General features: G+C 38.9%; 1 protein-coding gene across 26 annotated transcripts in view; it reads right to left on the reverse strand.

The window, feature by feature from the left end:
* The window catches only part of LOC149289244 (mitogen-activated protein kinase kinase kinase kinase 4), an 83,106-nt gene that overhangs the window by 60,117 nt on the left and 142 nt on the right, over positions 1-22,847 (reverse strand). For all 26 annotated transcript variants that reach the window (XM_089490828.1, XM_089490847.1, XM_089490846.1 and 23 more), the window contains exon 2: positions 22,324-22,389. In XM_089490828.1, the coding sequence (XP_089346954.1) occupies positions 22,324-22,389 (66 nt within the window). The remainder of the gene's footprint in view (positions 1-22,323; positions 22,390-22,847) is intronic.

The raw sequence follows: 22,847 nt of genomic DNA on the forward strand, positions 1-22,847 counted from the left end.
AAATAAGAAGGTGAATAGAGAAATGCCATTGCAATAAAGAGATGAAAGTGTAAATTGTATGTTTTTTATTACATTATTTTAAATTCAAAAAAATTGCATTTTTATCCGATTAATCGAAAAAATAATCGGCCAACTAATCGATTATTAAAATAATCGTTAGTTGCAGCCCTACTTCAGATTAATATTTTCTTAAGAGGGGCTCACTTTTGTAGCGTTAAAATCACTTCAAAGTTATTAATGGTTATCCATCCATAAAACAAAAGGGAGAAGAGGGGGAAAAAAAAACAACACATTTTTCTAGCCCCAGACTCCCTTAACACTTAAATAAACACAGCTGCACGAAGATAACGGTCAGCCCTGCAGCTGCTTGCCACTTCACCATAATAAAATTAACACAAAGCATGGATAGACGACTTAGCTTTATGCATCAGGCAAAATTGGTCTGGCGACTTTATAGATATAGATACATGAAAGAAATTACAGCGACAGAGGCTACAATTAGCTATACTAGCACTCTGGAGAAAAAAATGCCTTGTATTAGAAACGCAGATCAGAAATACCTGTCCTGAATAGGGGTGACCCCTGCAGCCTTCAACGGAACCTGAGACCTAAAGAAGTAGCAGAAATCAATACACAGTATCCTGCCGGAGAAGGTCATTTGCTGCCCTGCTCCACCGATGTCCTTGGTCTAGCTGCTTACATTTCAACCACCATCCTTGGGCCCAATATAGACTTCAAGCCACTGATCAACAATGGCCGAGCAGCAAACTGTATATAGGCCTTCATTTATTTAGTGGCATCAACTACTTCATAGGTTGCCAAGATGCAGCTTGGCATCAAGAGAAATTGGTTCCAAAACAGGCAAATTACTCCCTATCCCTGCACCATCTAGTTTCATGTACATCAGTGTTGCCCCATGTCACTATAAGTTAAGTGTTCGTTGCGTTGCAGCTGTTCTACAAAACAATGAAAATCCACACAAAGGGCACAAGAATTTAAAAGGCTTAACTACTGAAAGTACATTTAATCTCCCAGTCACAGACCCCCCCACCCCAGAGTCCTAACTTAAGTTTCTACCCAATAAACCAACACCCACCCACCATGCAAGCTTGAAGATCACCCCAGAAATAATAGCAAAGAAACCATCACTGGCTAGGTTGGGCTCTGTGGATTTTCTTCCACTGCTAACGGTCATTAAGAAGAAGTAAAAATGAATTTATAACCAAAAATTCTGAAATCTGAAACTGAGTATACTATAAGCTTTCCAATCGCATCCTACTGCCAACTTCAGTAGGTCTTTACATTATTGCTAACAATTTCAGTAATAGATTTTGCTTTATTGAACCAATTAATTAAAAGAGGCAACCCTGTGTGTATGAGATGTCTCACTGCTGAACAAAGAGGTTCACTGTCAATGATATATAGTAGGAAACCCTCCCTTCTCAAAGCAGACCACAGAGAAGCCTTTCAAGACAGATCACATGATCCTCTCTGGATAGCAAAGTACAATGAGATCATCCAGTCTCTCTGTAACGTTTAGCTCAATTTACATCAGTCAGAGTCATTATCTCAGCTAAGATGCTGCATTACAGATGCTTGAAGAAGACAGGAATGCATTAAATGCAACAGCGGACCTTGTCGAGTTAGACAAATGTCAAGGAAAAAAAATTAAGTGATTGCGGAGTCCAGCAAATAACTGGGATTAAGCATGATCCCAGAATACAGATTTATGTTGGAGAAGAAAAAAAAAAAATCTTAAAATCGGTTACACAACGAAAACTAAGGTTAGCTTAATTTGGCATAATAGATAACCAACAGATTTTACAGGCATTTTGCCTGTTTATATCAGAATATTCATTTAAGCAGCACATACTCGCTATCTGTTCCTTCAGGTTTGCAAAACGCATATTTTGCATTATTGTGAACATCGAAGATATAGTTTTTGGACATTAATGACATATCAGGTGGACATCATGATCCTGTGCTATATTATTCATGTTACATAGGGCCGGCTGATATCTTAAAAGATGATGTCACTCTACATTTATATATGAACATATACTCTAGAACAGTGGTTCTCAAACTTCCTAATGCCTTTAATACAGTTCCTCATGTTGTGGTGACCCCCCCAACCATAAAATTATGTAATTATATATATGGAAATGTGTTTTCCGATGGTCTTAGGCGACCCCTGAGAAAGGGTCACTCGACCAGCAAAGGGGTCGCGACCCACAGGTTGTGAACCACTGCTCTAGAATGTCAACAAGATCTGCCTAGTCCTATTTGTTCAGTTTAGTCCCCAGATTTTTATTTTTTATGTTGAGATAATTCATATTAGGGAGCAAAACCCAGAATGCAACTTGTACATGCTTAGCAACATCCCAGCATACATGTTTAGTTGGCATGTAATTAACTGGTGCGGATCCCATTGACCATGGCAGGAGTTCTACTGTGTGCTTTATGCAAGAAGCATACTGCGGTATGCTCTTTACTACAACAGAAGCAGCAGGAGGAGGGGTTAAATAAGTCAGAAATCCCCATTTTCTAACTCCAGCAACTAAAGAATGCATGCACCAGTGGGCATGTTGGAAAATACACTGCAGTCCATACAAAAGAAACATTCATTGAACATCTAAGCACATATGAAAAAATAAAATAATCGTAGTTGTTATGTCTGCTAATCTCTTAAATTTCACAAGTCTTTGTTAACTGCTCAATAGGAACAGTAGATGGAATCACTAAACTGCAGGACAAAAAATGTTCTAAGAACAATGTCAGATCCTAAATAAAGATGTTACCTAGTGGTGTAATGAATGAATTATCCCGTGAAGGTGTAATTACTGCTTTAATAATGGAACATGGTTCATAATAGACTGCAGAGAAACAAAGATATTTTTACTCTCACTCCATAATTATATTGAATAGTTAAAAAGTAGTAAAAACAGCAATTGCACATCGAACACAAATGTATAAACTCAATGGGGGTTATGTATAAGAAGTGTCTCTACAAGCCCTCTATTTCTTCCTTCTGAACTGCTAACCGTGGACCTAAATTAAGGTCAAAAAGAAAATTTTACTTAAGCATTTCCTGTAACAGAACTGTGAACGTATAATTAGATCACGTCTTTCATTTTCTGTGTAATTGGTGCAAAGGTGCTAGTTTCACGCGGCAATCATTCGGAAGCACTGTTCCACTTAGACAAAACATTACTTTCACTCTCTAGTATCTGGCATGCCAGATTTTGGGAGGTTTAGTCACATTTAAAAAAATAAATAATAAATAATTGAAAAAAAATGTTTACGCTTCTATGGCACCAACCTATCGGTGCCTTCTTCAGTGTCATGTGACAATTAAGTGTTCATGGCAAAAAAAATATATTAATGAGGCAAAAATCTACAATATTACATTTCATGGAAATAACATTTAGTTATTTTGTACGTTTGTTCTATAGCACTGACACTTTACCACATAATATATAACGCAATGGAACGAACTTAGGGTGTGAGATAAACGAAAGTATCCACAAGTAACTGAATCGTCAAACTAATCACTGTAGGAATGAGTTTCCGAGAGGTAATTAGGGCCTAAAACATACTCTCGCTGTAAGTATGCAGCAAGCTTTCCCAAGGGTCTCCGTCTGCTTTGATGTAGAGTAAGGGATGTGTGTCAGATCTGTTATGGTGAGTGTGATCTGCCCAAGTCTAGATAAAAACAAAGAGGAAGTGTGCTAATCAGATATCAAATTTTCTGTTTTACCATATGAAACTTGGTGTGTATTGCTAGTTCAAACAGCCAAGTGTTTCTGGGGAATTTTAGAAAAACAAACACACATATATATATATATATATATATATATATATATATACATACACACACACACATATATATACACACACACACTTTTCATTATGATTTGTACCCTATAAAATGTGACAAAGTACATAGACACTTTTTTTGTAGTGTGTGTGTGTGTGTAAATTATATATATTATATACACATCGACTTATATAGAGGAGATGTACAAAAAAGGTGAGTAGTTTGCAGGACAGAAATTATCAGAAAAGGTTAAAGGATCAAAAATATGTACATCTTGGAGGAAAGGAGAGAGAGAGGGGGATGCAAGAGAAACATTTAAATACTTAAAAGGGATTTAACAAAGCACAAGAGGCAAGCTTTTTTGAAAAGAGGAGCAATGTTAGGACAAGGGGTCATAGACTAAAACTAGAGGGTCAGAAGCTTAGATGTAGCATCAGGAAGTTGTACTTTACCGAGTAGTAGATGGATGGAAAAGTCTTCCAGCAGCAGTGATAGAGGTTAATACAGTGAGGGAACTTAAAGAAGCATGGGATGGACATAAAAGCTTTCCTCACCAAAGGACCTGACCAAAGACTGGATTAGGGGTTTAAACCCATTACATGTTGAAAAAACAGGCAGACAAGATGCGCCAAATGGTTCCTATCTGCCATCAAAATCTTTGTTTCTATGACGCTACAAAGTACACGAGTTTACACATGAAGCTTTAGGCGTTATTCACCCTTTATTAGGGTGACCACATGTCCCGGAATTGAAACGACTCCGTGAGGCCTCTAGTATGTCTTATTCAGTTGATCTATACATGCAAGTGCTGTTTTACATGCATTGTTTATTTGGTGCGGTAAAGGAGGGGAGTGATTGCATGCTAGGGCCCAATTTTTTCAATATAGAGTGTATTGGCAACAGGGTCTCATATTTATATACCATATTGGCTCGGATATAGGCCGCACTTTTTTCCCCCACTTTAAGTCTTTAAAGTGGAGGTGCAGCCTATATTCGGGGTCTAGCGCCCCAAGCAAAATAACTTTTTTTGGGGTGTAAACAGTTACTCTAAATACTCTGGATTCTGCTCTAATGTCGTTTAGAGACACCGTTTATTATTTTGTTTGGCTCTTTATTACAACTTTTCCCTGTTTCAGAGCACGAAATTGTTTGCTAACGGAGGCTGAGGTCATCCACTCGACGATGCCTGCCAGAAAGAAACAAGTTTGCCCAGTGTTACAAACGAATTCTACCTAAAGTGAACCCGACTGTCTCCAGGCAAAGTTTAGATAGAGGGGAAAAAAATTTAAAAAGGCCTAATGGTTTTCTGGCTCACAGCTGAAGATATCCAGAATAAATCTGAATACTTTGATATGGTATGGCCCACTTCAACCACCCAACACATGAACAAATTAAAAGCTTGAGGCTCACAAAAAAAAAGTTACTCTTCAGACCCATATCTAGATTAAACTGCTACTTTTGTTTGTAGCTATCAGTAAAATAAAGAACCTAGGAAGTTGGTTTCCTCTTTCTGAAGGCACTGGAATACCCACTTTTCTCACATTCCTCTTCCACTTAAGGGTGCCTGGGGTTAATCCTGTCCATACAGGTGGCTAGCCCAACCTGTACACAAACTAGCTGCCTTCAAGTCATTAACCAGAAGAGCTGGAGCTCCAGGTCTACCAGAAGATGTTCCCATGTATGGTTAGGAGTTATTATCTATGGTCACCAAGGACTTGTTTTCAAAGTTTGGCAAATTGGCTTTGCATTTTGAGTGATGACCATACTCTACTCCAGCTCTGTCTACTTGATTTTTAGTGTTTTACTTCAAGTCTACATGGATACAGTCAAAGTTCAAGTCATTCCCCCCCCCTCTAGTTCCAATCGATGATGGATTGCTGTCAGAGACTATTTCTCAAGGGCTATAAAAGCCACAAAAGGAAACCATGAATGCAGAAGAAAATAAAAGGAATGTATTATTTATATTCTATAAGAATACTTAGTACATAAAAAGGTCATACTTTACAAAATAAGTAAAACAAAAAAAATGGAACTGGGAGAACATTGATATAAAGATGACTGTACCATCCTAGCATCCCTCCTAAGAGTTCCATTTACTGCTGCCACTGTGACGTCTTGGCTAACAGAAAACCAAGTTCATTGCCTGGAGAGCTTAGCACTACAGGAGGGAAAAGATCAAAAGTTCCAAGACGGAACAGGGGGTATTCCTAATGCAGTGTTTAGAAGATGCAAGAAAGAGCAGCATATTGTGCAAAAATAAGAAATCTATTTTCTACATTTATGATACAAGAAAGGCACAGCCTCAGGTTGGTGCAGCAATTTATTTCGACAGGACCGGCTCAGATGGCAAGGCCACAAAGCAAACATGGATTGTACCTTCTGCTGATTGTGCAGAAAGAGTCACCTAAAACCTCCCTTCAAATATTTGTTTTCACATAGTAAATGCAAACACTGCTTTGTTTCCCAGTCAGTGTGTGAGAAGAGCAGCAACGGTCATGACCCAAGGTCACATCAAGGATTTTACAGACTGATTTATGGTCAAAGATCATTTTTACTTTGAACATTAAATAGTGTTTTAAACATGATGTTAGTTTTTGACGGCTGTATATTTACTTCACTTAATGTGTATACATTTTAACAACTATATGACTGCTGTTAGACACTCAAGTCAGTCTTACAGATCATCGAACAAAGAAAGAAGACGAGGATAACATAACATATGCACTCTCATAAAGCAACAGGTACAATGTGTTTGGTGAGTGGCTGTGATCTCCAACAATATGACATGACTACCAACTGGTTCAATGGCAGCCATTTTCTTATCTGTACATTAGACAATATAAACTCAGGTGTTCAACATACAAAGAAAAACATCTAAAGCTGATCACTGAAATCCTCTCACACATCATTGCTTAAGCAATGAATTGGGCAACTGCATTTTTTTTACCTATTAAATAGCAGATCATAAAGCATTATAACATCTACATATGAATACACATTCGACATTGCCTTTAGTAACCAACTCCAATGCAGTGCCTGCCATTTTGGTGGGGACTGACACAGAAGCTCAGACAATTTCTAATTTCTTAAAACAGGCACGTGGCATTCAGCAATACTGAGAAGGTACTGCTCAATACTATTCAGTAATACGCAGGAAGCTGAGAATATACTTGACTTATAATATAACTTATCACCACTGCTTGGTAGTAATAGAGCCAAAAAATAGGCTCTACTCGGGGTTGAGAAACTGATATGATAGATCACAACAACACATGTATGTATGTATGTATGTATATATAATCTATAGTATTGCTCTTCAACTGTGACAATCATTTTTATATATATCTCCTTTGTGGTTATGGGGAGTGGATTACAGCTTTATACTGCCAATAGCTGAATATTCATTCATTGGTGTCCTGCCCGCTTCACAAAAGGTTGGATTAGATACATTTGTATAAAAAAAAAATATATATATATATATATATATATATATATATATATATATATATATATATATATATATATATATATATATATATATATATATATTATATACACACACAGGCTCCTGGGATTGTTCTCACTTGTTTAGCCAAGTGATTATTGTTGAATAACCCTGACTCAGGCATGTATCTGAATGTTAAGTCAGACACGTTACGCACATAAGAAGCAGCGTGGTAGACGGGAAATAGGAGTGCCTTGACTGCCCTCTTCTCAAATTGCACTAGTCATATTTTTATGACCGACTGTCGAGGGAAAATGCTGGAGGACAACCAAGTACTCTTATCACACGTATTGCCCAATTGGATGAACATTCCCAGAACGCGGAGAAGGAGTGTACGAGGCGGCTTTAATGCCTGCTGAACAGTCTACAAAGCTACTGGCCCTTTCCCTCCAAACAGAAGAGGATTACTCTTAGAAACACGCGTTTGGTCATCATACATCTTTAGGACATGTTGCTGAACTTTACAAGGATGTTAATTCCTGCACACCGCTGGGTAGTAAAGTGGTCCTGTACCGGTAGTTCTATGAATTGCCCAAAGGCCTCAGATTTCAATGTCAGATGCCTGGAATATGGTGTAATGTATATCTCTTTAGTGTGACACAGTAAAAAAAAAAAAAAAACCAACAATGGCAAGTTTTTTCAACATAGGACATTAATAATAAAGGATAACCAACGGTCCGCGAGAGACGTTATAATAATAGTAATAACACACACCAGCAGCTTAACAAAATTATTTTTGTCACACACAAGACACCAATTTAACTGTCTTTCCAAAACACAAGGATAAAAAGCACCATTTATTGCCCAGTCGGAGAGAAGTACCTTGTAAATTCCATATCTACAAGCACATAAAGAGAGGGAGGCGAGCTACGACTAGAGGACTGCATTGGGAGGCGGGTCCCACGGGACCCGCCAAAAAACTTGCGGGCGGTCTTTCTGGGGCTGCATGGGGAAGGTCAGGCACTGTACCTGCGGGTCCCAGTAATCCCGCGCAGTCCCGCAAGGATGCCTTCTCGCTGCTCCATTACAGTGTCTCCTATCTTGCTCCGCCCGTGAACAAGGCGAAGTCACGTGATGTGACGTCACTTCCTGTGACCCCGCCTTGTTCCTGGGCGGAGCAAGAGAAGAGACACTGTGAGGGAACAACTCGAGGGCAGCCTTGCGGGACTGCGCGGGAAATCAGGTAAAGGAGGCAGGCGTGATTGGCCACAAATGTGGTGGGAGCGGGCGGGATTGGCCACAAATGTGGCGGGAGCGGGCGGGATTGGCCACAAATGTGGCGGGAGCGGAACACCCACATTGCGGGAGCGGGATTCAAAACAGCGGGAGCGGGATTAAAAAAGCAGTCCCGCGCAGGGCTCTAGCTACGACTCTCAACATGTCTCAATGACAACTTACCATAACTCAAAGAAACGGTCTGTGCCGACTGGAGTCTCTATGGTAATAAATACCAGTTTCACCATTTAGTCTAAAACCAGTGCCTGCTTTCAATACATTTGAAATAAACTTTATCACCATGGCACAGAGCAGACTTAAACAGGAGGAATAAGGGGGACTAAGAGTTTGTGCTGTTTATTTAGTATAAACATACATGGACGCTAGACTTGTGGCAGAAGGTGACCCCCTCAACTGACATTAATCAACAACTTCCCTGTCCTGAAGTTATCTCCAGATACCCCACCTTTGAGATAAATATACACAATTACACTATTCAGTTCCTCTGTCAGCACCTGCTTTCTGACATTAAGTCAGAAAAAAAAATGCTGGCCATCTGCACACACATACACCAGCACACGGGCATTGAGGATTGCATTTGTTAGTTTAAATTTGCATTTCAGTTTATTAATGACAAATTAAAAAAAAGAATATTTAGTTAAACGGTTTCCATGTATTCCTTACAGTCAAAAATGCAAAGAAGCTTTCAAACTAAACATTTGCGTGGCATGTATGACAAAGGAGGCCAGGGAATCCGGGCTCCCAGCAGAGCAAAAATTTTAAATTTTGTTTCTTTTTTTAAGATGACCTCATATAAATGCAAGTATCCATAAGAGTCTTGTGATAATTAACGGACAGGTAATGCAGTGTTAAAGTGGTTCATTAAGCACTTGGAAGCATTCTCCTTACAGCTCTTCTATCAAGGATCCACATACAGAAGATCGACCCCATCGACACCTAATTGCAACTCAGGTAGAACAACCTGCTGCGTAGAATGGGGTACCACGAGCAGCAAGTTGAGGCAAGCCTGGGGTTTTACCTACATTAAAGTCACCTATGCTCAAGAATCAAAAACAGGTTTCATGGAATTTAAGCCAAATGTTATTCTGCTCGTCTTTGCACTCATTATTTCACACCACACGAAAACCAGGCCAAAGTCTTGTTTTGTAACAAATCCAGAGAATATTAGAAACTTAACACAAACAATCTATCCCAAGCAACACAAATTTAGACAGACATTCTGATCAGTTGAAACTGTCAGCCCTTCAAAAACAAGAGAGGATCACACAGGTGTCTGGCCCCGGGGTCAAAAGATTGTGTGCGGGGGGGGGGGGGGGGGGGGGAATTCATACCAACAGGGTTTGGAAGTTAACCAAGATGCAGAAAACCTGTTTTTGTCAATCTTGTGGCACAAAAAAAAAAGAAAAAAAAAAAAAGAAAAAAGAAAACAGCTGCATGTTCTTTGCCTTGTTTTGCCTCTGTAAGTCTAATTTGTTTAGCTTATAGCTGAGAGTCACATTACAACACATTACGCAGTGCTTGAGCGTTCGTTTTCATGGGCACCATTTATAACTCTACTTCAAACCAATCAATCTTAAAACAAAACACCAGAAATTGTAGAAAAAAATTGCAAAACCCACCATTGGGAATGCCTTCAACCACCCAAGGTGCAGCAGACCACACTCAGCAGAACCACCTCAATGTGCTCAATGTCAGAGTGTCTGTGCTTTCACACTACTTGTTGATGTAGTCCACATAATTCCTACAAAACACAGCATACTTTCTACAGCTGGCTAATCTAAATAGCCACCGGCTTGCTATACAGTCAAAGGTTTGCCAAGCCCTAGGAGCCAGTGATCCTTGACATGCTTTACAGTATGTTATATTAAAGGTGTATTAATTACTATACTTATAACCAAGGTCCAATTTGTTTGGGGTTTTTTTTCAAAACTAATCTGAAGCTTTAGAAATGCATTTTTTCAGAATAAATCTGCCTTCAGATAAAACAAAGAATTTCATAGAAAGCAGCATCATTATATCATACCTTCCAACATTTTAGATGGTGGAAAATGGGTACTTGTTACAGAGGCTATGGCTAGGAGGTATGGTTAATGGCCATGGATTTACAGATACTAAAATACTAAACAGTGATTAAAAGTAATTTAACATTAAAAGTTAAGAGTCGTCAGTTCTCCCAACGGCGTACAAATCTTCAGACCCATGATCACTTTTCCGAGCTCTGCTGACAAGACAGCGAGGGTCCTTTCTTAGAGATCTAGTAGGAATGTATGATTTAGTAGTGTTTGTATATATCCTGTTGTAATATCCCCATAGGCCAGTATGAAATGCATTAAGGTGGTGGGGGGGTTAAACTTGCTTTTTAGCAACCAAGTAGTAGCTCAAAGCTAAAAAAATCCACAGATGTTGGTATATCTCTGGTTTCACTGCTGGCAAACTGGCAGTAGTTTTCCCAGAAATTCACTTCCAAGATAACATCAACCAAATACAAGGTGATGAAAGACTTTGCCGAGTCGGATAGAAGACATATTTTAACAAATACCAGAGAATGAACAAAACGCGATGTACTTGGTTGACCTTCAATATGGTAGAAAAAGAAATACAAGCATTGTACTAGCTACAGCATTTTATGTGTGTGTGATACATACATGCAGTTGAGGCCACAAGTAGTTTCTTCTTTTTCCTAGCAAGGAAATTGAGTCACCTATTCTGCTCACATCAGAGGTAATCTTAAATCAATTGATCGATTACAGAAAGAATTGGTTCAGCTTGATTTCACTATATCAGAATTTATATATACACCAAGTTGACTTGGTACCACGGTCAACTGTAAAAACAAAAATTGTATCTAAATATAATATCACATCAATAAATAATTCCCGAACCCAAAACATTTCACTGAGAAACAATGCTTGGCACATTTAATGGCTTCAGAGCTCTGGTTAATTTTCCTCTTGTTGAAAGGGGTAGTTTGTTTCGATGCCCATATTTTATTTCACTTCTGGACACCATCTACCACTGAAGAGGCAGTACTGGGAAATAATTGCCCACCAATCATGTTTCCAAAGAGCATCAAATAAAATCTTTGGGATGTAAATGTTCCACCAAAATTCAATCTAGCTGAATAAAATGTCATGTTAGGTCATCGGTGAAGCAAGTCTGTTCCAAAAATAATATCCAAATTCCAGCAGCTGACAAAGGGCTAGAACGTCAGCTTCAACACTAACAAGGAAAAACTCGGTTCCAAAGCTTTGCTTTTATTAGCGCACATTAACCGCTCTTCCACAACTACTTATACCCAATAAATATTGAATTCCTATTTCCAAGCGCAGTATTTAATTTATTTATTTTTTGCCATTTTTGTTTTGCTTTAAAGTCTTCAGTGACTTTTTCCTCAAGTGTTCAGCTCCATCAACCCATATGTTAATCTAGACCAGCTGAACATCAGAACTTTTAGCATAGTTTAATAAAGCTACCTGTAACTTATGTGTCACAGGTTGTTGATATTATGGTGTTAAACTACATTAAATATTCAAAAGGTATAACACACGTCATGTATTTGTTGAAATGACACAATGTAAACGGCTTCACAACTGTGTTTGCCTCGGGTCACATTAACATGTCAGACAACAGGCAATTAAGGGCTCGGAACATCTGACTGGGCAACCAGTGCCAACATGAAACGGGACCAATCTTACAGCCTTACCTTTCCTATTTCCTTTCTTGTTACTCAACACCTAACTAGCCCAGACAAGCAAAGCGTGGCCACATCGAACCAGTTTACTGTGCGATCTTTGAGTCACAGAAAGTGCAATAAGGCTATATTATTACGTACCATTTCGTAATAACAGAATTACAGAGTTAGTTAGCAAAGCAAATTAAATAGCACAGGTTTTTTTCCATAGTGACGTTACCCTCTATTAAACCGTGAACCATTTTTTGTCGCTTGTTAATCACAGTCAAAAATCTATAAAGAAGAGGAATGACATAAGCAGGAGAAAGGGTTTTTTTGTTGCTGCTGCAGAATCAAGTAATAGCAATTACAATATATATATACACACATATATATATATACACATATATACACACACACACACACACACACACACCTGCACAGTATGGGCATACCTGGGAACTAGTTCACTTGGAGCCTTCCCTTGCGGGACGTAGCTAGGACTTCCCGCTGACGTCGGTGGGTAACACCCCCATTTAAAGGGGCGGGTCAGAGGATTCGGGTGTTGACCAAGAGAACTGGTGCTTCACCCTGAGAACTCCGGGTCAAAGCCGGAGAGTTCCCAGGTATGAGTATGGGCGAAAACCTCCAACATTATGGGAGATTCCATAGGTTTTGAAGAATAACAGGGATAAGATCCCATGGGACTTCCAGATCCAAATAGACAAGCAGGTACTGGAACATCAACCCGACATTGTGGTAGTAGACAAGGAGCAGAGGACAGCAGGTGATGTGTGGTGATAGCGACATCAGGAAGGAGGAGAATGAAAAGCTGTAGAAGTATCAAGGCCTCATAGAAGAACTAGAGAATATGTGGAGAAGGAAGGCCAAAAGGGTCCCAGTGGTCATAGGAGCACTCGGGACTGTGACTCCTAAACTGGGAGAGTGGCTTAATGAGATTACAGGAACATCAGAACACTATCTAAAAGAGTGCAGTGCTAGGAGCAGCTAAGATACTGCTCATAACCCTCAAACACCCAGGCCTCTGGGATCCAAGGTTGAGGAAGACACATACCATAGGGGTGAGAAGGGAATTATATATACACACACCCTTCCTAATGCTTTAGCCTGAATATTTCAAAATCAATGGCTAAGACTAAATTTAGTTTCAAAGCAGTCCAAAAAAAAAAGAAAAAAAAAACAAAAAAAACTTCACTCTTACTGGGCTCTCATTCATGGTTTATAACGCCCATGTAAGTATCACGTTTCATTCCTAGGATTCCAGTTGAGAGGTATTTAAATGACCAAACAGACAAATATGTGAGAGATACACCTAAAAAGCTTATGCCACAAGGAAACAAGCACCTTTAGCCCGTCTGAGCTGTTCTATGATGTTACTGTGCATTTCCCTGGCAAAAACTCCACAAATTTACTAAATCATCATACCATGTTTTGATAAGCATCAGTGACTATGCTTCATGAAGCGTGATAAAAACGCATAAAGCTGTTTCATTACCCCTGCCGCTGTATGTTCGTTTTTTAACATTTAATACAAACCAACTATTTAAGCCTTCAAACTTAATGGCAACTGCTGTGGCTTTTGCATGTAAAACAAATACATACAAAAATATATATACTTTACACACACACACATATATATACACATATACACACACACACACACACACACCGGTATATACATGCACACTTATAATAATATTTAACTCTTGTCAGGACAGATTCACTTTTTACCAGTTATTTTATTATCACATGCAACAATGCATCTAGGAATTTAATAATTATTACCTTTTATTTACATACCGCCAGATTCCTAATGTACTATGCAATGAGGTTAATCACAACCAATACGTTGCATCTTTAGAATGTAGACAGAAGGTACAGACGTCCACACTCAAAGTAAGCAAATCCAAGACACAGGTTGTGTGTATGTGGAAGACTGTCGAATGCTAATGAGAATAGCAAAATATATTGTTTTCTGGGAATTAGTATTTTGTATACAGTGATGCCATAACACACTGAAGAAAGTGGGCTTAAATATATATATACGGTAACTGTTCCAATAAACTTCCTTTATTGCTTATAACATTACCTGTGGTAAACAGCTGAATGGCTAAGTCTTTATCACTTAGCTGGACTTCTTGAGTAATGCAGGTCTAAGGAGGAATGGATTGCCTTAGCATTTGCATAAAGGTCACCCAAAATATAACGACTGACAACAACGGCAGCCTCCAGGTCTGCGGATAAAGGGGGTTTATCGGAAGAAAATAAGATAAAAATCAAGATTGTGTGTCATTGCTAAACCACGCTACTGTATACAGCAATATATTTTACGTAAAAATAAAATTTTATCTAATTTAGTCATATCACCAAATATAACTGAAACCATGAAAATGATAGTATTTCTAAAAGCTGTAGAAGTCCCCCTTTAAAACACATCAGATAAATTATTTAAATGAAGATATTAATAGTATGAAGCCTGCTCGCTTAATATGTCTAATGTCGACACCCTAAATCTGTGTTATATTATGATTGAAGGATGGAATCAAAAGGAGGCCAAAATCATAATTGGTGGTTCATTAGTCCGTGGCGCTCTTGATAGCTCCATCAGTATCATAGCACAATTCTGTATTTTTTCTTGGCAACACCCAGATACAGAGACAAAAATAAACTGCTTCTTAAATGACACCTTGGAAGGTGACAATGTAAACGAGAGCAATGAGATCTTCACACACACAAAATCCTTCCAAATCCATCCACTGTAGCTATGAAGAAGAAAAACTATTTTAGATCGCGGCCTATGGAAGAAGACGACTATTTTTTCTCGTGATGTCAAGGCATTTTTCTGCATGTTAACAGTTGTTTAAGATGTAGGCAGATGGGCATCACTTATCAGAATCAAACAATCTGTGATACTTCAAGTCAGTCACGGGACATTACGAAATGACACTATTCCCACGCAACAGCTCTTGGATGCCAACGTTGCGCTTTTTACTTATACATGGGGTACTTTGACATAATACACTTTTATTAATAGCTGACCACACTATACCCCTAACTGACCTGGTTTAGTTGAAGACACTTCCCAGTTCAACGTAAGAAGAGCATATAATGGTTGGAACATCTCTTTTACAATAAACATAAAAGGTGCCCCTTCAGGTTTTATAATAACCGGTTAATAGTCAACAAGCCATGACATCGTATCTTTTAATTTGTGCCGTTTAATATTCTAAAAACCTGTTTTAAATATTTTCTAAAACGTGGCCATGGTTTATCTCGCTTTCATACAGTATTGCAACAACGTGTCTCAAGGTCAGGATCAATGTCATCTCTGCTATTTTTGGATCAGTCCGCGAGGATAACCAGATCTTCAAGAAGTTTAGTTTTCCGATAACGGCCCGATATACCTTAATTACTAAAGTATTTTGTAATAACATTATTGTAAGGTAAGTTTAATGTGAACGCACAGGATAGGCAACATCTAAACATTAATTTCTATGATGTTCAATCTAATGTCTCACTATTCAGCATTATAAAATACCGTATTTGCTCGATTATAAGACGAGGTTTTTTTCAGAGCAAATGCTCTGAAAAATACCCCTCGTCTTCTAATCGGGGTCGTCTTCTAATCAGACCTCAAATAGAGTCTGATTAGGAGACTAAGATCCAGATCCCCCGCACCGCTGCAGGGGACCTGGATCCTCCTGTCTCACCCCCCCCCCCCATCATACACACACTTACCGGTGCTTCCTGCTGTATTGCCGGGGCAGCGGGTTGACGTCTACGCTGCAGCCGGAAGGAGGTGTGGCTAGCAGCGGGGGTTGTCTGCGTCCGTCGCGCAAACCTTCCCCGACTGTCAGAGATCAGAGTTCCCCGCACCGGTGCGGGGAACTCTGATCTCTGACAGCCGGGGAAAGTATACGCGACGGACGCAGACAAACCCCCGCTGCCAACTCCACCTCCTTCCGGCTGCAGCAGAAGGCGACGTCAACCCGCTGCCCCGGCTGGAAGCACCGGTAAGAGAGGGCTGAGAGGGGAGGGGAGGGGAGAGTGTGTGTGTGTGTGTTAGTTAAATGGGGGTATAGGGGGTGTGTGTGTGTGTGTGTGTGTGTGTGTGTTAAATGGGGGCATAGGGCATTTCTGGAGTGGCGTTAAGGGGGCATTTAATAGAGCACTCTGCCTCCTGAAATGCCTTATACACCTATATGCCACTCTGCCCCATAATATGCATTTTAACCCCCTAAATGCCAGAGTGGCATATAGGGGTATAAGGCATTTCTGGAGGCAGAGTGCTCTATACAATGCCTTTTAACTCCCTTAATGCCACTCTGCCTCCTGAAATGCCTTATACCTCCCTATATGCCACTCTGCCCCATAATATGCATTTTAACCCCCTAAATGCCAGAATGGGATATAGGGGTATAAGGCATTTCTGGAGGCAGAGTGGCATATAGGGGTATAAGGCATTTCTGGAGGCAGAGTGGCACATAGGGGGTCAAAAGGCATACCATGGGGCACAGTGGCATATAGAGGGTTAAAAGGCATATCATGGGCCACAGTGCCATATTGGAGTGGCAAGCCTGGGGGCAGATGTGCGTAACTGGGGGACAGGTTGGAAAATACAAGAAATAAAAACAAAAAAAATATTTTTCTCAATCATAGCTTTTATTAAAAAAAATAGTTTACATGAATTAACATTTACTGGTAAAACTTTTTTCCTTTAGGGTCGTCTTATATTCAGGCTTTTTCTTTTTTTCCTAAGTTAATATTCAGATTTTGGGGGGTCGTCTTATAATCAGGGTCGTCTTATAATCGAGCAAATACGGTATAAAATATCGAAAAACTGTTTAAAAGGTTTCAAAAAGGGTTATTTTCTCACTGTTAGTGTAATATCCCAAAATATAGTATTGATTCGGCAAATGAGTCAAACTGAATTATTTTCAGTTGCTTGACAGTGTCAAAGCCGATTTTAGCAGGAATAGAAATGTATACATTTTTTAAAAAATTTACATAATATACATTATTATATATATTTATGGACATTATATTTACTATGTGTATTTACACATACAAAAGTTTTTTTTGCAAAAGTAGACCCTGTACCAATTCTAATTACAATATTTATGTTCTGATATTGTATTTTAAAGCTTGTATAAAGATTGTCCAGTAGACTTGAAGATTTCTCTGCAGCAAAATGTGGATCTATTAAATCCATTTATCATAAATCTTAAGCCCAGAAAATAAAAAAAAAAAATCTCTTAATATTTACCCAAAATAAAACCAATGTCATCTTACAATAATAGATCAATGTTTTAAAATAAAATGTAATTTACAACCAAATTTCAACACACTATATGTAAATCGGTAAGGGGCAATAGGTATTCAGAGACTTACATCTACCCTTTGTTTTAATATCTTTAAAGAAAGGAAAAAAAAACCATGAATATTTGGGTTCCCAAGGGAAAGGCAAATAAGGACTAAGCACAGATAAGCTGAGACCACATGACCTAACAATTCAAAATAGCCATAAAAAAGTTTATATTTCTGAAATCAAGTCGTTTCACTAGGTGCGTTTGTCACTAAAACGTTGTGAAAGGGCAGCACTTGACTGTCTCTAGTAGCTTCATGCATGCAATGAAAAACGACATGTCACCATAGTCACGGAGAGCATAGTAGGTGGCAGTGACAGCATGTAATAAAAGCAGACATCTTAATTTCACACCCTGTATAATGACAATGAACTAAATTGCTGCATGAATACGTCTAATCAATATATATCAGTCACTCCAAATCATTAGAAAGGCACATAACGGAGCCAGTCTGAGGCTAGTCTAAAACCGTCTAGCCACGGCAACTAAAAGTGAGCCATTTTTAATACATCCCCCTGAATTTTCTAGTTTGGAAAACACATGGCTAATATTACATGGATGCAACCTCCATGTGGCGATCATCTAAACATAAAGACCTATGGTTTGTTTTTGAACATGATCAGTAAGGTAAGCGTCGCTATTTTAACGTAAAACAATTAACTATTTTAATATAATTGTCAGATATTGGTAGGTTGAGTGCGTACCATAATAAGTAGTAAAATTTGTATAACGTGTAGAAATAAATCTGCCACCTGCATTCTCTCCACAATACCAGAACCAAGCTATGGATATCCATACAGAATTTCGAGTGAACATTCTTAAGACTTTCAAAGTTTTCTGCTCGCATTCAAAAGGGTTTTAAAAAAAAAAAAAAAAAAAAAAAAAAAAAAAAGGGCACGTTGCCGGATTTTTGTTTGTTATAAAGTAAACGGCTGCACAATAGTTATCCCTATAGTTTAGAGATAAACCACCGTCTGTTACTCTACTTCCTCTTGAGCTTCCTGGAAAGCCAGAAGTATTTGCGAATGCCGGGATGCAAAGTGCGAGCGTGTGTATGCGTGAGCGTGTGTGTGTGTGCGTTATATGTTCAGCATGCACAAGGTGGCACAACCCAACTAATATATATATTTCAGCAAAAAAAAGAAAAGCAAGACAGCAAGGACTCTGTCGCAAGAAGAAAAGCACAGAGAATGTTTTTTTTCTCCTTTGCCGAAGAAAACGTAGCTCAGCCATTTACTTTAGATGCAGAAATATATTGTGTGGGTCTATATTGTGTGTCCTCGTAGAATCAGATTTACCACGGAGCATGGACAACAGACATAGCCCATGCTGTGCTTGTTTTGCATCATAGCCCATTATAAATTAAATATGATGTGCCTCGGTGAACATTATTTCATTGGCTTTAAACGGCTATTTGACGTCTGTTTGCCCGTACCAGTCAACGACGAGCGGACAGTAAGATGTATGCATCGAGATGAAAAGACGAATCTGATCTCGCAGCAATTATGTACTTAAGACAGGCTCTTAACCTCTGAAAAAAGTTGAGAATGTAAGGTTTTAAAGTAAGGGACTAGTGTACGTCAAGGAAACAAAATCTGTGCCAGGACTAAGAGAGCAACTTCCGATCCTGAAGCACTCCGTCTTCTTAACAGGTGAGAAAAAAACCCCACACACACACACACAATGGAGACGCACGATCCTGTTCTTATTTACGATCTGCATGAAGTTATTAAGGCTGCTTCCACACGTAACAGAATTCTTATGCATATATATATATTGTTTATTTTAATCCATAAACATTACATGGTTTTATTTAGTGGACTGAACGGTAAAATATGGGAAATGTAATGTAAATATAAGGACGTTTTACTTTACAGCGAGGGTGGTAAACAGAAGGGATAGAGGCTAATAAAGGTGCCTGGGATTGGCATAAAGCTATCGCGAATCTAAAAAAAAAAAAAAATGACCGAGGACTGATTAAGGTCTTTGACTCTACATCAGGAAAAATGGGTAGACTAGATGGGCCAAAGTGTTCTTATCTCCCATCAACTTTACAAGGTTACCACAAGCGATGCCTCACACAAGGCCTACTAGTAAATCAAGATGGCCGCTCTCTTATCTCAATCACGAATAAGAAAGTGGCAGAAAATACTGCATCTTTCAAAAAGTTACTCAGTTAAGTGCCTTTGGAGAATGTTTTAATTTGGACTTGGTTAAGATAATGATGGAGAACATGTTTGTCTAACAAGACTGCAGAGAAAGTGTTCCAGGTGCAAACTGGTTAAAAATGATAGTGTCACTTTAACGTTGAAAACACTAACGAGGCCAAGGATTGTAGATCAGGTGTAACGTAGACTGCAAACATTAACTACTGCTTCCTTGTTTTGTTTGGAAGAACAATATTTCTATGAAAAGGAAATCTACTATTATGAACATGCCCTGACATGCCAAAACAAACAGTTTAGGTGATCTAAAAAAAACAAAATGTAATTTAAAAAAAAAACAAAAAACAATTACTGCAATATTGGTTAAAGAACTGTCTTATAATTAGAAAAAGAAGCTTTGACATGATTAACCATTTGTCTGCCAATGGTATATTATGCATTGACCACCAAAACAAATCTGCTATTCAACTCTTCCCGGAACGCTAACATTTTACTTAGTCTACATAAAATTTTAACAAAACCTGCAGCTACAGTCATATAGTAAAACAAAATAATTTCCCAAGAGGCATGTTTACCAGATGCCAACTTTCCATCCTAATAAACAGGGATGTGCGAGTTTGCAGAATATGCATGGGGGGGGCAGTTAGGCTTGACACATGCAGGCAGAAAGACAAGGCATGAACCACGAAGAGTTTGTACATAACTATTCAAATTAGAGGTTTTTAAAAAAAAAAAAAAAAAAGTTTCTGGTTGCTATAGCAGCCTGCATTTAAAAAAAAATAAATCTGTCTTTGCTTAGCAACATCACACTTCCAGAAAGACAAGAAATGTTTAAGGAGGAACTGGAGAAAAACAATAAAAAAAGAATACTGAAAAGGTTTGTTTCTCAGACATTTTTAATGCTTCTAGGATACGTTTTTTGCATTAAAAAAGGAGCTACAAATATTTACACAAAAATTGTTTCAATTTCTCATCTCATAAACACAAAAGCTGTTTGTGCATTTGACAAGCCAACATAAACAACTATTGACCCTCTGAACTGCCACCTGAATTCTCAAAACCGTGACACACAAGGGGTTAACATCAAATAAAACGACTTGTTATATCCATTGTTTGAAGGAACGTTAAATTACCCCTTCTGTTGGTGTGATATTTAAAGAACGTGTGACCTGGGCTTGCTTTCCATGCAACTAAATAAAGAAGCAGAATCTCAGGTCAGTGTCCTGGCCTTTTCCACCCATGACCTGGGAATTCACTTAAATGATAAATTATGTCTGGAGAAGCTTGCGCAATTATAAGAAAGAAAGGAAAAAGATTACAGAACCGGAATAATTTGTTAATTTACAAAACAAACGGGAAACAAAGAAAAGAGACATGTAGTGATATCATCTGCTGTAAGAACCGTGCCCATGGTAGGCCTTCTGAGATATGTAGACAAGGCTTCGTTTTTTAAAGCAACAGAGCCAGCAATGACATCACTGAATCAATACTTCAGGCAAAAATCATGAAAATGAGTGTGTTACACAAAAAAAGGGGGGGGGGGGGTCAAAGAGGTATCCTTTACGAAATACAATGATTCCAATATATTTAAAAGTAGAAAGTGTCCTGTATGAAAATCACATCTTTAATTGGTGGCTAGCGATACAGTGTTTCTTCCCCAAGTAAACAAATGAATGAATGAATCGCATACAAAAACAGCTGGGGGTTTACTCGGTTAACTTTAGACAACACATTGTATAATCCTAGAGGTTTCTCAGACATAATGAGAAGAAGTTCCAAATGCATGCAGGATGTTCTCATGCCTCCTAGAGATCGGAGATTACGTCTTATCATTAGGGCTGATCACTGTCTATTAGTCACATCTGTACGAGCAACTCATAGCAGTCACATACAACCCCAGGAGATGTTTCTTTCATTTACTGTAATTAGGCAGTTTTCTCTTTCACCTCCCCCAACCATCAAAAGGATGTACATGAGGCCCAGAAGATATGATGCAGGCCTTCTCAATACCAAAGTCAGTGGTTTAAAAGGTCAACCTAGAAAGGGTCCTTTAATACTTCATTGACATCCTAGGACAATGCCCCCTCTATAAGTACAAACAGTGGGCCACAGAAAACATGCCCTACAAATAACAGTCGCCTTAATAAATCAAGTCATCTGCATTGTTAAGGTACAGGGGCTCTGCATCAGTCACGCCGTGCGCCTATCACACATGAGCACCGCCACGGAATATGATGGCGCAACATAAATCAATAAGTATTAACATATAGTTTGTCCGCTCTACGGCAGAACCTTCCACAGGTGTTTAAAAAAAAAAAAAAAGTATCTGTGTCAAGTGTTAGAGACAAAACATCAAGGTTCTCGGGTAGAATTTGGCCCCAAGCAGAAGTTTCTGAGTAACAGCCAAGGTACACCAGAACAAGATGTTTCAGACAAAACTACACAAGCCCAACACAGACACATGTTAATGAGGAGCTACAGAATTGAGCTCAATCCACAGATTTTTAGTAATATGGCCAAATAAGCACATTCTTGGTACACACCTTATAGACTTGTCCATAAGTGCCATTGCCCACCACTTCCACCAGTTCAAAAATCCCTGCAGGATCCTACAAAGAAAACAAAAGGACAGAACATAAATGACATACACATACATACATAGATAGAAGAATACTGCCAGCCCATAGAGCAGACATGGGGGAGGGGGTGCATTCAGCTGTTGCTCCCTAATATTTCTCCACTTGAGGCACATGCCAATACATGCAAACAAAGGAAGCCAGTTTAACTCTTACATGATCATGACTTAAGCACACACACAATAGCCCCTTGCAGATATACTACACTAAAGATGCCATGTGCCATACAAATATACATATTATTTAAAGCAAAGGGGAAGAAGAAAAAAAAAAAAAGAAGAAAGCTGCCCCCCCACTGGCCTCCTGGACTATAGAAGGGGCCCAGCCCTGCCTCCATCATATGGGTGGGGGGGCTGCAGCAGCTGCTGCTGCTCTGGATCCAATCTCAGGCAAAACTGCACAAGAGCAAATGGCTAGCTGCAAATAATAAA

Source organism: Sceloporus occidentalis, unplaced genomic scaffold, assembly GCF_023333645.1.
Source record: "Sceloporus occidentalis isolate IW3139 unplaced genomic scaffold, rSceOcc1.0.p SCAF_47, whole genome shotgun sequence".
Lineage (NCBI taxonomy): Eukaryota > Metazoa > Chordata > Lepidosauria > Squamata > Phrynosomatidae > Sceloporus > Sceloporus occidentalis.